Source organism: Lagopus leucura, unplaced genomic scaffold, assembly GCF_019238085.1.
Source record: "Lagopus leucura isolate 7727_CA_CO unplaced genomic scaffold, USGS_WTPT01 Super-Scaffold_100035, whole genome shotgun sequence".
NCBI classification, from domain to species: Eukaryota; Metazoa; Chordata; class Aves; order Galliformes; family Phasianidae; genus Lagopus; species Lagopus leucura.
Genome location: NW_024962284.1, coordinates 3,513,961 through 3,531,446, shown reverse-complemented (window position 1 = coordinate 3,531,446; position 17,486 = coordinate 3,513,961). Strand labels below are relative to the sequence as shown.

Below are 17,486 nucleotides of genomic sequence, written 5' to 3'. Positions count from 1 at the left end.
AGAACGTGGCTTGTGTTTCATGTAGATGTTGCCACTGCTGAAGTGCACTACCCACTGCCTCACTGTGCTCACATCCACTTTTTGGTCTCCATAAATGTATAGCAAGAATTAATGAATATCACTTGATGCAATTTTTTTCCACATGGAGAAATACAGTGACACACAGTGAAGTGCGTCATCCACTCTTTCATGTCAGGCATCATTTTGTCAGATTGTTCCTCTGCTGGTGTCTGTTTCTGTCTGTAATATATTGCCTCATCTTTTGAAGGTTTCATATTTTGAAAGTAAAATAAGCAAGCAAAATGTTGATGTTTTGGAGAGGATGTTTGTCTATTCTTCTAAAGTAAAGCTGCTAGTAAGAATAGGATTATGCTGGACATGTACTGATCATTATTATTATTTGGAAAAATAGCAGAAGTATTTTACAATTTGTGTTTTTCATACTTTGATAAATGCCATAATTTCAACTGTAGAAAGTCCCGCTCCAGATGTAAAAAAACAAAACAACCCCCCCCCAAAAAAGCCAAAAAAAACACACAGGAGTTATTTCCAGCAAAGCTTTTAAGTTATCCTCTTCTCTTAGCCCCAGCTCAAATCTCCATCACATTTGCTGAATTGCCGTTCATTGTAAAGTAACCAAGGTGCTGCTTGCTCAAGCAGCCAGCCCTAACTTATTTCAACTAACTCTTCATACTGTGCTGCGTCTACCCAGCTTTCTCTTGGATGGGTGCTTTACTTACTCTGCAATTGAGAAGGAGGGATGTGACGCAAAGAACTTTGAAGATACTTGTGCTCATGTTGCTGCAGCAATGACCTTTGGATGAGTTGGTTTAAATAACATGTGCTTCTTGTAGTTCTGGCTAAGATGCTCTGTTGCCTATGATTGCGCTCATGTTGATTGTAATTGGATTGCTAATTGCTGTCGTGTTGCACTAAGTACATCACTAACAACAAATTTCTGCTAATTTGTTCTTGTACTTGGCTCAGGTTCAAAATTTCTTTCCATTTCTTCTTTTCTGCAGTTATACTTGTCCCATAGAGGGTTTCTTGTGTAACGCATACATAGTTTGTCCAGCATGAATTTCTTCCTCTTCCTAGAGTTCTCAAATACATCACCTTTGGAATCACAGCTCTCTCACTGTTTTTGTACCAGAACATTCTTCATACTCTGGCTGTATTTTCATTTTGTCTGTTCATAATGACTGTCAGAATTTATTTCTGTGACATCTTGACCTATCATTTCTTTTATAAGATTTACCACATTGTTGCTCTGCTCCTCTCACTCCTTGTTACTCATCAGTAAATGGTAATGTATCATGTGACATTTCCTGCAAGGCTTTCTCTAATACTGCATCTTGTTCTAAAATTGAATGAGAAATGCTCTCCCAGGGAACTTTTTTTTTTTTTTTTTCCCTCATTTTATTCTACAGGCCATATCTAGGAGCATGCGTCGTCTTATGATCTTAGCTTAGAATGTAGCTGTGAACTATATAGTTTCATAAATAGAAAGTGAGCTAGAAGAGGATAACATAGCCAAAAGCTAGAAGAGGAAAGCAAAACATCAGAGCATCACTGTGGATACAATGTGGTAGGGGCTAAAACTGAAAAACATCTACTATTCAGAATACTGCATATTAATTTTTCTAGGGACAGAGAACATATTTTATTAGGTTGAGGGATAGTTGGAAAAGTAGATAGGAGCACATAAAACCTCATACAGGCATGTGCTTTGGAAAACTTCCCATTTTTTCCAGGTATAGTGCAATTATATCTAGGGCTCCCTCATCATAGTAAGTCTTGACCTAATTCCTTGGACTACTACACAAGTGCTGTGACAGATAGCACTACAGGAGAATACTGTTGGCATATGAATTTTTCCACTAATATTTGGAATCATCAATGAGTTTCAGCCAGTAGATGTGGAGGAAGAATCAAATCCTGGGTAAAAGACATTTCAGACTTGCAGGCACTTGATGGACTGGGCTGGAGGAGAATCAGCCTTTATACATATTAGCAACAAAATTCATCAGCAAAAGGGTTGTGCCCTTAGTCTGAGGAAACTTACAAGTCATCTGTGCCAGGCAGTAAAAGTTCTGCCGCCTGCTTTTTACCAGGCACAGTGCAGATGCCAAAGAAGGTGTGTGGTTATAGGGTTGGCTGTTTCTGCTGAGAGTAGGAGAACAATGAACTGAATTGTGAAGCTGAGGCAGGTTATTTTTAAGTGATCTGTTCAATGTCCAATCTTTGAGCAACAAAGCTAAGGAAGAGAAATCTTTTGAAAAGTGAAACAGTAAGAAAACTACTTCTCTGATGTTTGAGAGAGTTTTAGTTGCTATGTTTCCCAAGTGTAAAATTATGCAAAAAAGGAACCTGTTTGTCAAGGAGGAAAAATTGGCACATATGTTTTTGTAAAGTAGGTGGTTTTTTTCCCCCAGGATTTTCTGATAGGTGCCATTCACCACCTTATTTGGGAGGTGTTTCTAAATCCTGCCAATTGGACTGCGTTGGTTTTTGTTCCATCATGAAGTTCGCAGATACAATGACTGGATTTTCGGAGAATGCTTAGTGAGTTGACAGCCTGATAAACACCTCCCAGTTCTTTCAGAGTAATCGGGTGCAGTGTTGCTAAGAACCATCAGGAGTTTTTGGTAAAGTAAAACCTGAGAATTAGTTTGCACATTTTACTGTTCTTATGCTAATGTAGAAGTTATTACATTTTTCCTGTTTTGCCTCTTTATGCTGGCCCAGAAAAACAATGGAAAAAGGTAAAGGTCCAGTGAACAGCTGCTTGAAAATAAAGGAAGCTGATGAACATCAGGCACATTTTAGAAGCAAGAACATGTCTTTCCAAAGGAAGTAACAAAGTTTAGAGCTTAATGTCAATAACAGAGAATTACTAAATAGTGGTTGTGCAGTATGTAGAAGATGCTGAAATGCCACAAATGCAATGTGGAAATCTCAGTAAAATAAATGAAGTGATGGCATGGGTACCTTTTAAAACTTAGCTTTATTGCCACTTGTAAACAAAAGTAGTGTATTCATGTGGGTACTGGGCCTTTAGGCATCCAGATTGCTGCAGTCAGAATATAGTTGCTACTCTGAGCTTTGCAATTATCTACTCTGCTTTTTGGGAGTAATTTAAGAAGGAAAGCAGATAGGAAAACCAATTATGATTTCCCTAGATAATAGATGTTTTTTGTATCAAATTTTTTTCCCACTTGTTTGACATAGTGCATTGTTAATCTAAAGAATGTTCCAGAACTGCTTAAAAAAACCCTGATCTGTCAAGCATTCATTCCAATGTAAAATAACATTCATTTACAGCTCCCACTCTGCTGAACCAAGACTTGATAAAATTACCCCATAAAGTTGATAGATGCTGATTTATCTGTCTTCCTAGCTAAAGATAGGTAATGGACTCTTGCACATGCAAGCAATGAGGAAGCTCTTGTCTTTAGTTGTGGATAAAAGAAGGGATTTGTTTTGGCAGCATTCAGAGAAAAATATTACCAGGAACTATTACCAGGAACTATGTTTTTGAACATTAGAATACTGATCCCTACCTTCAGATATTCTAGGTCTGTACTGGACTATCTTAGCCAACTTTAGGTTGATTTACAGTCAATCCTTGCTTTCCCTTTTGCCATTGCTAATGAGACCAGTAAGCAAATTAGCGATTTAAGATATACAAATCCTCCCTGTGTAACTCTTATGTTTTGTTTTTAAGTCATAGTTGGAATTCATGCCATTCAGGGGGAGGGTGGGGTGGGAGAAAAGATTAAGGCATGATGCTGTATCTTTTCAAGTAATGATTTTCCTCCCACAGGTGATTCACATATCATGTTCTGTCATTTCATAACCCTGTGGATGCACAAAGAAAACCCTCAGAGAGCTGTGGGCTGGGTGGCACGTTTGTGTGCCCGTACATCTGCACATACACAGGCGTGAGAAATGTATTGATTCCACTTGGCAGAAAAGAGGGAGATGTGCTAGACATTTCCTGAAATAGTTAAAAGCTTTTGTATGTGAATCACTTTATATCAAAAAAGTCTGAGTATCAAATTGAAATTCAGATGTAATGCACACAGTTTTAGATTGCTCAGATCCCTTTGTTTGGACTGCATTTAAAGCTGTTATACTTAATCCGGCCACTTTGCCAGAACAGCCATTGTAGGTCATTTTTATACCTTTCATTTGAAAATTCCCAGTAGTGGTTAAATCAGTAAATATTGTGATTTTGATAAATATCTGTCCCTTGATCAGCAGTAAATTCATTTTCAGATACTCATTCTCTATTTTAGAACAAGTATCTGAGGAAATTAAAAAAAATGGAAGATGCTACTTTCTACTATTTTCCTAGAATATCTGAAGGTGGATGCCTCCTCAGTGCGTGGCAGAGAGGACTGTCCTGTCCCCATAAAGAGAGAACTAGATTTTTATAGATTGTGTCTCTCGATTTTTGCCCTATTAAAACTACTTATGAATGTTGCTGAGTTTGCCTTGTAGAGGTCATTTTAATCAGAAGACAGCCTATATCTGTAACTGCTATTTATTTATTTTATAACTACGGTTATCTGAAATTATTTTACCCAAGAGAATGCGTATTAAGCAAGTTAGAAAGACAATGATGTGGCAACATAGCGTACAGACCCTGGTATCTTTGGAAGAGTAGCCTCAGTCAAGCTTCAAGTTGTTATTTTTACTTGTGGATAGAAACTGCTGTATTGTTAGCCGTGTTCAGTATTCATTGATTAATCTATTTCATACTATGTGTAGATGTTGGTGAAGAAAAATAGTGAATGTTCAGGGCACAGTTAGTGTACGGGATGCTTTCATAACTGATACATCGATAATCCTTGGTGTGAAGTAGTACTGTTACTCACGAGGAGTGTTGTTAAACTGAGTTGAGGCAGGTAATCTAAAAGCAAAGGAAGAATTGGCTGTTTCAGCTAAGAGAGGGATTTATACCCCATCTTGAGGTGAGAAGCTGTACTGAATTCTTCAGCAGAAGGCCTCTTAGCCAGTAAGGTTGGAGAATTGTGTTGATAAAAAAGAGTGCATTTTCAACCTGACCCCTGGTGGATTCATGTAGGAGACAGATGTCTGATAGTTTTGTGTATCATTTATACAGATCCACGTGGGGAATATGATAAGCTGTTCCTAAAGAAATTATACATTTAGCTCTGTATCTCACTGAGCAACTTATCTACCAGCTATTAAAGGTTCCAGTCTCAGCTGATTATCTGGATAGTCTTAATCCTGAACAGTTCTGTGAGGCTTTTGGCCTCAATATAGGAGCGAAATTAATCTGTGTTAGACTGAAAGAGTCTGAATTAGCTAGGCCCTTACATTCACTTACTTAACTCAGAATTTGGCAACGCATTCATTAAGACTTTTGACCCTGGGCTTCCATGCTGAGGTTAACATTATGGTTAGAATTGGCACATTCACATTTCTGACATTTCTGACACTTCTGACACAGAATTTTCACACAGATAGGGTGGCAAATTTTTAAATGAACTATGTTTAATTCAATTTTCAGGACTGTATGAAGTATAATTGTGTTCATAAACTACAACTATAGTTTTTGCTCTCCATTTGAAAACTTTTTCTCTATTTGTGTTCAGTAATAGTTAAGCAGTGCTCAGAGACACCTAATAACATTACAAGTATTCCTGTGTTTATACACAGTTGCAAGGAAATTTGCTGTAGTAAACTGCAGATTTCTCTAAATTTAGGGCTTGGTGGTTTTTCCTGGAATAGGAATAGGGTCTGATTTTAACTGTGGATTTTTCAGGAGCTGCTCTATTCCAAGGGTACAAAATAACATAAACTCTGTACAGATCAGATCTGATGTATGTGTGTAACATACTTATTTGGGCAGTGGGGATAAGGTGTCATTTTTGGGACCTCTGTGTTGGGCTGAACTAATTAAGTTGTAATCATTTTACTTCACAGCTTTACCTACCCTGATGCATACATGTGGAACCCTCCACATTTCCATTTTGGAAAGGTCTTCCATGCTGAATATCGTACTGATAACAATGACAAAATTACATGTTTACCTCACACCAAGGTAAGGTCTGTCAAAAGATTCCCTCTATGCTGATTTTTGACTCAAAATTAGCTTAGCCATCTTGTTTGATAATGTTGAGAACTTGTCTTTCTCTAGCATGGTAATAACTGTTCTTGCACTGTGCCAATGTCAGTTAATTGTGCCTGTTCAATCAATCTGGGAACATTTGTTTTCCATGTTAACTTTGTGCTTCATACACCTCTGACAGCTTTCACAAACTTTTAGCTTATTTAGGAACAGTTTGTTTTGCCCACATGAATCTGTACACAAGACATATAGAACTTCTAGGCAGCTAGCTCCCCTGTGAATCTGATTGTGAAGTAATCACAATAAGATGGAATAGATTCTCATTTTGTCACCATAAACTTCCTTATTAAAAATTTGTCATGTTTTCTCTGATATGTAAGTCTGTCCAGAATGGTTAGAAAAATATTGGTTAGAAAAAATAAGGCATTCTTTCAGTATTTGTGTTTATAAGGTTGTGGGAAAGAACAGGAATTAAACATTTTGCCTATAACATACGTACTCTGGTATAGTTCTGATATGTCATGAACTCAGATCTTTCAGAATCAATCTCTTCAAACATGGAGCAACTTTCTGTATCTTTATTGTGGGAGGAGAAAAATGATCTGTTAGTGCAATGATGGAAAAGAAGCTTTCCCACACAAACACCCCAAAAGGTCAAAAGCAAATGGCTGTGTTCCTTTTTGCTAACCTACTTACTGGGAAGGGTATGGAGTTAGTTTGCTTTTTTTCTCTTCACCGATCTCACCTGCTGCCACCAAACTGTCTATCCTGGTGCTTCTGTCTTCATCAGCAGGGTGACAGGATGATGCCAGAGCAGACTATGCTGATTTTGTCCCAGAGGTTCATTTTGAAGCTGTATTTGATTGCCATCAAATTATGGCAAACTGAGGCAGTTACTTGCGAAACATGGATCTCCTGTAGAGTTGTGTTAGACTCTCCAGTACAAATCGTTCTAGTCTAGCTAGTTTCCCATTTAATATAACTGCTTAACTTAGCAAATTGAGTCTTCTAGTAAGGTTTGAGCAGTTGCAGTTGGTATATCTGCTGTTTTTGGTTTGATCCTACATTTCTTTCATGCACGTGCTTTTCATTCACACTGATTTCATAAGCGAGAGTTAGAAAAATGTATTTGTTATTAAGAAGTTGGGCAACTTCTATCTGCTGAAAACAGAGTTCACAGAAATACTTTTTTTTCACCTAAAAATTGCAAGAAATATGCAATGTGTTTCATGCCAATTTTGAATATCTAAAATGCTTTTATTTATTTACCGCTTGTTTCTAGAGAATGAGATGCTTGGACATGCAGGCTTACTGAACAGTATACAGTAGTATTTTTGAGCTGTTCCACAGATTTTCCTTTCTGGTTCTTCTGCAAGGCACTGTTAACTTCAAAGTGCAAAGCTACATTGATTGTTAGCCTGTTACTCAGTATTCAGGAATATTCCTGATAAAATCCTATTGAGGTATTCACTTGCCATGCTCTCCAAATGTTACCTGCCCTGCACATGTAAGGCAGAGTTTACCAACCAATATTTCCAGGATTTACAATTATTGCATTTACTGCTAGTATAGTTTGAAAATTACATATTGAGAATAATGCACTGATTCTTGAACACAAAAATGAACCGAATCCAGCAATGCAGTCATTTAAGTAAGTGTATGAATTTAATTCATTTTCTTCATGAATTAATTACAATAACATTATCCAAAGTTGAGATCTATACTGCTGAGTACTACTTAGCATATCTGTTAGGAGGTGCATTGTCTGCTCCAAAATTATTACATTCTGAATACATTTTTTAGGAAAAAAAATGAAGCGGGTGAACTCTCTTAGTTACACTGGGGAAAGAGGATGGCAGCATGAACGGTGATGCGGCTGGTCTGTCCATTCTCAAGCAGTTCCTGACTTAGAAGCTTCCTCTTCATTTCCTTTTCTTTCTCTCTCTCTTCTTTTCTCATACTGTTGATTTGAAGAATCTCTCTGATACGAGTCCCTGCCTGCACAGAATGAACTGAGCAATTTTCAAGTCTAAAAATAAACCACACATGGTATTTTTATCCTGGTTTCTAAATAGTTCCATGCTCTGATGCAAGAGATTATTCTCCAAATATACACATCATCGGTGTTTTTACTGCTAATTCATCTCATTTACTCAGTGGTAAATGACAGTGGTTTTGCATGCTTTCTTCAGGGAGTATAAAAGAACCTACTGTTCTGTGGAGTGTCAACTTTTGTTGATAAGCACGTTGCATTTGAGTAATGAACAGATGTGCTGTTCGTATACCTTGTGAATAAGAGCTGACCTGAGGATGGGCTGGATTTTATTCTAAGTACTTCATTATGTACTGCCAGTCGTATTCAAAAGAACAGTATTAGAGCCGGGTCCTCTGACAAGCATGGCTTCCTGATCCAGGTTAGTGAATTAGGAATAAAACAAGAACTCTCCAAAGCAGTATAAACGTTGGGAGGGAAGACTTGGCTGCACAGACAAGAATTTGTGCTTACTTTGGTACCTAAGGGTCTTCAGCACTCAGTGCTGTAAGCAGCTGAGGGAGGAAGGGAGAAAGACATATTCTGAGCACATGAAATCATGCAGTAACCGTGGTTATTCTATTTGAGGGTTTGTGTGTGTGTGTGTGTGGTGAGGGGTTGTTTTGTTTTGTTTGTTTTCAAGTGCCTGCTCCTGCAACGCTTTACTTGATTTGAAGGGAGTTCCTGATCTTAGGGGAAGTTCACTGAGGTACCTTGAGAGGCTGACAGAAATAAGAGTGAGGCAAGTATAGGGAGAAGCAGAAAAGTTAAAAAAAAAAATGCAAACAAAACTGGAAATAAAATAATCCATGGTCTAGAAGTGCAGTAAGTACAGAGCTGTAGTGCAGTCTTATTCTCTGCACAGAACTCTTGATTACAGCAGGAAGATGAATGTTGGACTGAGGCCAGACTGCCAGTGTGAATTGAAGCGATTGGGAGATAGCATGAATTAATATTGGACATAGCACCATAAGCCTTTTAAATCTCATGTTCCCTTTGCATGAATGTGCTATTAAATTATTGTGGGTTTTTGTTCTGCTACTGCGTGCATAGATAAGCAACAGTGATGCATATTTGTTCTCCACATGCTTGTAAAACAGAACAAATCCGTACAGTAACATACCTTACAGATCCTTTTGTATGCTATAATGTTCTTAGTACAGCACTACTGGAAATAATGACATGTACATATTCTCTCTTTGTTCTACCAATAATAGTATCCCTTATGAATATAAAGAAGCAGAGGGAATGTACTATCTTTTAAATAAAATTTCTCTTTGAATACTATGAAAATATAAAGCTGAATGAAGAGAGTAACAGTATTCATCTGTAAATACTTTTTTTTTTTTTTTTTGCTTTTGGAACAGATAAAACTTGTGAATTAGATTGAATTGCGTGTAGTTATGTAATCCCTAGCAATTAAAATGGACTTTAAAAAGATTTGAGAAAGGTCTTCTGCTTGTCCTGTTATCGGTGCTATTTTTGATCCCCCTGCAAGGCCCCTTGTCCCTTCAGGCAATCAATGGTTCTTTCCAGTTGAGTATCATCAGCAAGCTTGCTGAAGTTGCATTGAATTCTTGCATTCAGATCATTCATAAAAATGTTGAACAGAACCTGCTGTAGGACTGAGCCTTGGGGAATGTGTCTGAAATGCATCTGGAACTGCAAGGAAGGTAAAAAGCTAGATTTCAGAAAGCTACACTTAAAAAAGGAATAGAAAAACATGTCCAGGTCCTACCAATACAAAGCCACGTAACATTTTTGAGGGAATCCAGTGACTGAATTTTGCCAAATGCTTGTACCTGGCATTAAAATGTGACTGAAGTAGGAAGGTCTCGAGATGTTTCTAATGATAAGAAATCATATGTACGATCTCTCTCCTTTTATGGCATTGTATGTGTCCTTGTGACTAATGATGACAGGGGCTTGATCTCTGCCTTTGATATACTCTTGTCAAATTGCAGAGAAATCTGTTTTTTGGTACTGGAAGTAGATTATAGAATGTCTTTAAATAGCACACCATAGCATCACATTTTTGGACTGGTCTTATGATGATGCCAGTTTGTGTCTTAGTGGAACGTGGGCTGACATTAGGAACACGTAATATCTTTCATTATATACCACTTATAGAATTTGAAGCATTCTGATTTTTCAAAAATTGGTTGGCTGTCATTTCTGCATTTCACAGGCCATTAAGTCTTATAATATTTATTTGGTTGATCCTTAAGTCTCCCTTTTGCAGTTGTATGTCACCCTACTGAAATGAATGGGCTGAAGGGTACGAGCACTAACTGATGAAGGCAGTAGAGACAGAGGTAATATAATCTGTCTTCTGCCACGAGGGATCTGAAGGGGAACAGCCTGTAGGTTTGTTTGGACAATGGGAAGGGAGTGGACCTGGGCAATGACAGATGTGCCTAACCCACTTGCTGCACCATTCAGTTTGTCTCCATGTGCCAACACCTTAAGGCGAGTGGCTGGAGTGAGTGCTGCTCTTCTTTCATTCTTACGGCAAGTCCCAAGTCCTTCTTTGGTTTACCTTGCACTAAGGAGAAGTGCCTGCACGTTTTATTGAGACGGTGCAATTGTAGCTGTACTACCAGATATAGCCAAGCTGCATTTTCATGGTATCAGTCCCAATGTAGATTTTCCAGGCAGGAAAGGAGTATCTGGTTTGTACACTGCAGTTGTTACAGGCTGGGGGTAGAGGGAGCAAAGATCTGGCACCTTTAGCAGCAGTGTCAAAATGCTATTTTAGGTCTCGTCTGCAAATACACGATGTTGTCCTATTCATGAAGTAGGACCTCCTCCTCTGTGTACATACAGGATTAGGGGTAAATGTTAAATTGGCTTAGTTGGCAAGAGCCTGTGGCTGCTGGGCAGTGGGAATCGCTCTCTGATTTGCTTGGGGTGAACGCATTAGGAGGACAGAGGTGTGGTCAGCTTCTCGATCTTTCTCAGATGCTCAATTTGCATTTGGTTTTGCACTTCACAGCCACCTTGACAACCCGCAAACGAACAAAACTAACAGAGAACAAAAGCCACAAAAGCCCAAAGGAAAAAAAAAAATAATAAGAAGAAAAATAAAATAAAAAAAAAGAAACAACAATAACCGGAAACCAAAGCCAAGAGCATCTCTTTGGGCACGGAGATTTTCGCTGCGCTATTCAGCGCTGGAACACGAATCGCCGTCATTAACGCGCCGATCCAGAGCCGCCGCCGGGCCGGGCGCAGTGCGGGGCGCGGCCGCGAGGGGCCGACGGCGGGCCGGGAGCGGTGCGATGGAACGGCCGCGGCCCCACGGCTGCCCCCGGCGGCGCGCAGGCTCGGCGGGCGGCGCCTCCGCGGAGCAACAGGGCTCGAGCCGGCGGCAGCACTGCGAACGGCCGCGCGGCTTCCGCGGTTGCTGGGTGCCGCGTTGCAAATCGGGCGGTGGGAGCGTGATAGCAGAGAGCTGCTTTTTCCTCGGGTGGTTTTCCTTTTATTGTTATTATTATTTTTTTAATTGTTATTTTTGTGCTTTTTGTAAGCGTTACCAAAAAAACCGCACAACAAGTGAACGATGCTGGCAGCTGCTGGCTGAGCTGCTGCTGTTTGGATGTGACGGGGAGAAACAGCAAGAAGCAACACTGGTCCTCCCATCAGTGGAAATAGGCTTGGTACACGGATTACTTAACGTTGATTTACAAATCTGCAGCAGGAGCTGGGCTCGGGAAGCCTAGTGATCACACTCCCCCATTCATTCCTTTTCTCTCACACACACGAACACGCTCACCTCCCCCTTTTTTTTTCTTTTTTTTCTTTTTTTTCCTTTTGGAACAAGGCTGTTGCTTATTGCCTTTTTGCAAACGCCTGGGTGAGAAGCTGCGGTTGTGCAGAGTGCCCCCAGCTTCAGCTGCCTCCTTGGCTCGTTCTTGGCGCTCTTGTTGCACGGGGAAGGCAGGGAGAAAAATAACTCGTCAACCTGTGGTGCCGACTGACCTACCCACCTGCAGGCGTCGGTCAATTGGCGCAGCCCCCTGCTCAGGACTGCTGTCACCAGATCCTTACGCTGGCAAGAGCAGCACTGCTATTTCTCTGCCTATGAACAGTAAGTATAACAGCAATCCTAAGACCCTTTTTGCATGTCGTATAGGTATGATTTTAAAAATAGCAGTCATTATTTGTGTGCATTCACCTTTCGTATATTAATAGATACAGCTGTAGATGAGGCTTCTGTTTCAAAGGGGCGTGCATATGTGAATTCTTGCATGTGTTTGCATGTAGATGTTGCTTCAGTGCACCTGCAGTAGTTTGACATGCCGTATCATGGTGCTTCCACTTGAGTGAGCACTGTACCTGCCCGTTTCCCAATTAAATTCAGTAAGATGTTTGTTACAGTTGAAAATCCAACTGAAACACAGCTTTCTTAAATCTGGTGTTTTTAGAGATAATATGAAAAGCTCTTTGCATAGATGCATTTCTTACAGTACTTCATGTAGCTATATGTAGGTGTGCCTATTACGTATGCACTCAAAGATCTGAATGCATCGGGTGTTGCAGTGTTTTATTGGTGTTTATATGTGTTGGTGTTTCACAAGCATGCATGTGTTTGTGTATGGATGCAAGTGCTTGTACGGGTGGGGATTTTGTATCTCTGTCTATATATATATGACATACCCACCCACATCCTTATGAGCAGAGTCGTTCACATTCTCTGTGCATGTGATGTGGGTGTGTGTGTAATGTAGAAGTGTGAATAGTGTGGGAAGGGGAAGCTTAGAATACCGTGGTAATAGATGACACAGTTTCATTTGATCAGTGTGACCTTTTAGGAAAACAATCCAATCTTTTTTCCTTTTTGTTTTGTTTATTTTTGTGTGTTTGTGCATGTGCCTCAGGTTAAGTGCTTCTTCTGCATGACCATAACCAAAGGGTGACCCATCCACTCCCTTATGTCCTATGGGGACCTCAGAACCAATTTCTCAGTCTTCATCTCCTCCTCCTCCTCTTACCACTGCTGCTGACGCCCTGGGTGCTGCTCCCAGGTTTGAAACATTGTTGACAGGCTGAAGAAAGGATTTGCAAAGACCTCCTCACTGTGTAAAGAGAGTGATGGCTGGAATTAGTTTCAACTCCCCAAACAATGGTATTAAACAATAATAAGATTGCTAGGCCAAAGCATTACCAGGAACAAATTATGAGGAAAGAGACTATTTGCATTTGCTCGCAATGATGAACTAAAATCATTTATGGAGAGCAGGTACCCTTTGTTTTGCATGTTTTTGTCTTCATGGATGTAGTCATGAATCTGATCAGATCAGTGATAGATATGGGAAATAAATGAAAATAAAAGGGCTTAGTGGATGAGAGAATAAAGCCTCTGCTGTTCCTTGGTCTAGTTTGAGAGTTTCCTCTTTTCTTATTAACAAAACAATAGGTTTTTTTTTTTGTTGTTGTTTTGTTTTGTTTTCCCTGAAACGTTTTAGACAGTAAGAAAATGCAGATCTGTGGTTTCCTAAAAGATAGATTCAGCGTTGCAACTATGTTGCCCTGCTCTGTGTCCAGTGCACTGTCCTCCAATGCAAATGGCTTTATACTTTCTATGGTGAAAGTTAAGGTTGCACCGTAAATAAAACAAAAGCTTTTGCACTAAAGGACGAAAAAGCTGTTGCAAAATGGAGGTTGCAATGGTGAGTGCAGATAGCTCTGGGTGCAACAGCCATATGCCCTATGGATATGCGGTCCAAGCTCGGGCCAGAGAGAGAGAGAGGCTGGCACAATCAAGAGCTGCAGCAGCTGCAGCTGTAGCAGCAGCAACTGCAGCAGTAGAAGGGGGGGCAACAGGTGGAGGTGGACCGTATCACCACTATCACCAGGAACAGAGTCGAGGTGCTTCTTCCTCACACGGTGGGAACGCATCACGCAGCAGCCTGCCCAACCGCCACAGTGGTAAGAGATGGAAGAAAGGCAAAAAGAGGAGCCACCACTTGGGAAGCAGGGAGTGTGGAGCCTCCTTCCCCTGTTCTGAGCTGCTTCCTCTCAGTGGTTCTGAAGAGAGAATACTGAAGGACGTGAGTGAGGAGGAAGAGGAGGATGAAGATGAGGATGAAGACGATGAGGAAGAAGGAAAACTCTACTACAGTGCCGACTATGGGGAGGATGAGTTTTCGTACTCAGACCAGCCACCTGATGATGGTGGAGGCCCCGGGGGTTACAGCTCTGTTCGCTACAGTGAGTACGAGTGTTGTGAGCGTGTGGTGATCAATGTGTCAGGACTGCGGTTTGAGACACAACTGAAGACATTGGCTCAGTTCCCGGAGACATTGTTGGGTGATCCAGCGAAGCGAGGCAGATACTTTGACCCTCTCAGAAACGAATACTTCTTTGATAGGAACCGTCCCAGCTTTGATGCCATACTGTACTACTACCAGAGTGGTGGTCGGCTGAAGAGGCCAGTCAATGTACCCTTTGACATCTTCAGTGAGGAGGTGAAATTCTACCAGCTTGGGGAGGAAGCCATGCTCAAGTTTAGGGAAGATGAAGGGTTTGTCAAAGAGGAAGAGGACAAAGTTTTGCCGGAGAATGAGTTTAAGAGGCAGGTCTGGCTACTGTTTGAGTACCCAGAGAGCTCCAGTCCAGCCAGGGGCATTGCCATTGTCTCTGTCTTAGTCATCTTGATCTCCATTGTCATCTTTTGTCTGGAGACTTTGCCGGAGTTCAGAGATGACAAAGAATTCATAATGTCCCTGAGCTCAGGGAAGGGTCTTTCCAATGAGTCGCTTCACTTGGACGCTGGGGAGCACACCATCTTCAATGACCCTTTTTTCATTGTAGAGACAGTATGCATCATTTGGTTCTCCTTTGAGTTTACAGTGCGCTGCTTTGCATGTCCAAGCAAAGCACATTTCCTCAAGAACATCATGAACATCATAGACATTGTCTCCATCTTGCCTTATTTCATTACTCTGGGCACTGACTTGGCGCAGGAGCAAGGCAGTAATGGTCAACAGGCCATGTCTTTTGCCATCCTGAGGATCATCCGTCTGGTCAGAGTGTTTCGCATCTTCAAGCTTTCCAGGCACTCCAAGGGTTTGCAGATCCTGGGTCACACACTCAGAGCAAGCATGAGGGAACTCGGCCTCCTCATTTTTTTCCTTTTTATTGGAGTAATTTTGTTTTCCAGTGCTGTTTACTTCGCAGAAGCTGATGAGCCTGCCACCCATTTTCAGAGCATCCCAGATGCTTTTTGGTGGGCCGTGGTGACCATGACTACTGTTGGTTATGGGGACATGAAACCCATAACTGTGGGTGGGAAAATAGTTGGGTCCCTGTGTGCCATCGCGGGAGTGTTAACCATTGCTTTACCAGTGCCAGTGATTGTCTCCAATTTTAACTATTTCTACCACAGAGAGACTGAGAATGAAGAACAAACGCAGCTGATGCAAAATGCAGTCAGTTGCCCTTACCTCCCAACAAATTTACTGAAGAAATTTAGAAGCTCATCATCTTCATCCACAGAGGATAAATCAGAGTATTTGGAGATGGAAGAAGGAGTTAAAGAATCTCTTTGTGTAAAGGAGAAAAAAAGTCAGGACACGGGGAACAGCAGTGAGTCAGAGAAAAAAAACTGTGTAAATTCAAATTCTGTGGAAACTGATGTGTAATTTCCAAATATATTTATTTTATGTTTCCAAATATATTTATGCATTAAAGAGTGCAGTGGAAATAATGAAATATGCAAATGAGTCCGCAGCATACAGTAGTATGCCATTTAATGGTTAAATACAAATAAAAAAACATTGTTAAACTTGTATAACATATCAAGTAAGTGGTAGAACTTGAGGAAGGGGTTGCTAGATCTGATATAACTTCAGACTGTGTTTGTTTTTTTAGAATGCAAGTGTTTTGCACATGAGGCTGAAAAATTTATTAAAACCAAGTCAGTTTTAAAGTGAGTGCATGAACTGTCGACATCACTAATAACAGCTCTGTGGTAAAAGTTGGCATTCAGAGGTATTTACTATGTAAGAAGCAATGAACTTTGGAAGTCATTTATCTATTTATCAGTGCTTTAATAGCAGCTACCATAAATCATTGGATACCATAGTCTTGTTTTTCAAATGGTAAATTTATTGTATAAAGTTATTCTACAGAAGATAGATCTAATTTTTTTTTTTTTTCTTGGAATCTATAATGCTTGTTTTTAACTGGAAATTTACTTTGAGAAGGCTGCTGAACCTCCAGAAATGATTTATTTTTATAACTCTCTTTGGAGGCGTTGCAGCATTTGTTGTCTAATAACGAAAGTAATGAAATAAGAGAATTGTTTAGCCTGGTCTGACTGCAAAGGCAAAATGACTGGAATGCTTTTTTGCACTACTTTATATGCTGGAGTTATACTGAAAGAGACTTCATACTGTGAATGTTTACTAATGTAATAGTTCAATGACAATCATTGGAAGAGTGAATTCTGCATCATATTTTATTGCCTTTTTTGTTTTGTTTTGTTTTGTTTCATTTTGTTTTTCCTTTATGTGATGCTGATGGCAAAACAGCTTACATTACATCAATTCCGTACTCTTTTAATTATGACTATATCTGTGATCTGGAAAAGGATTGTGAAGTAAAATTTTATAATCAAAATTATTTGAAATTAGTGTTTTCTAGTGATACTCTCAACTAATATGAACTTAATGTATATATTTTTTCCAGGTTAATTTAACATTGAGAGTTAATGTTTAATACATGCACTTTGTCAGTATCGAAGTAATTCAGTGTATGGGAGAAGAGGTAAAAGTAATAAGATACTCGGTTGTTACAGAACTAACAATTCAAAATTACTAACAGTTAACCTGTTATTGGTGCTACATTTTTTCCCTTAGTTCCAGCTTCCAAGTTGGAAGCAAAATTTAGAATCCAAAACAGGCATTTTGGGATTCAAAATGATTGTGTTGGGTCCAATGTAGTCCTTGGGAAAACATTCCATGATTTCTTTTCACTGATTCTTAGACCAGCTGTATCTTTGTGTCAAAAATTTCCACTGCCCCTTCTAGGAGATTAAGGTAGGTAAAGATTACCTGACTTACAGCACATTCCAGACACCAGAATTAAATAGGTAAGATAATCCTGCATTTAACACAAATAATAGAATTAGAACAGGTGTTTTTTTCAGGATCATGATTACCTAGGGTGGTAATTGGAGCTGTTTTTGGGAAGGCACTGTGGAACATTCCCAATTATAGAACTTGAACCAACTTGGCATATGCACTTTAAGGACATTGTGAGAGAAAAGAGTGCTTACAAACACTATTGAGTTGCAGTAGTTTTCTGATATTCCTTTAAAGCTGAGGAGGGAGTTTGCTGGAGAGA

At 39.9% G+C, this 17,486-nt stretch overlaps 1 protein-coding gene across 1 annotated transcript; it reads left to right on the top strand.

Moving 5' to 3' along the window:
• Positions 1-13,692: 13,692 nt before the first annotated feature.
• KCNA4 (potassium voltage-gated channel subfamily A member 4) lies at positions 13,693-16,532 on the top strand. The gene has a single exon (XM_042882722.1). The coding sequence runs from the start codon at positions 13,793-13,795 to the stop codon at positions 15,779-15,781; it is 1,989 nt and encodes a 662-aa protein (XP_042738656.1). The 5' UTR covers positions 13,693-13,792; the 3' UTR covers positions 15,782-16,532.
• Positions 16,533-17,486: the final 954 nt, after the last annotated feature.

Bases quoted from the DNA above. Each gene is read 5' to 3' on its own strand.
- KCNA4 (XM_042882722.1), top strand. From the start codon at position 13,793: ATGGAGGTTGCAATGGTGAGTGCAGATAGCTCTGGGTGCAACAGCCAT.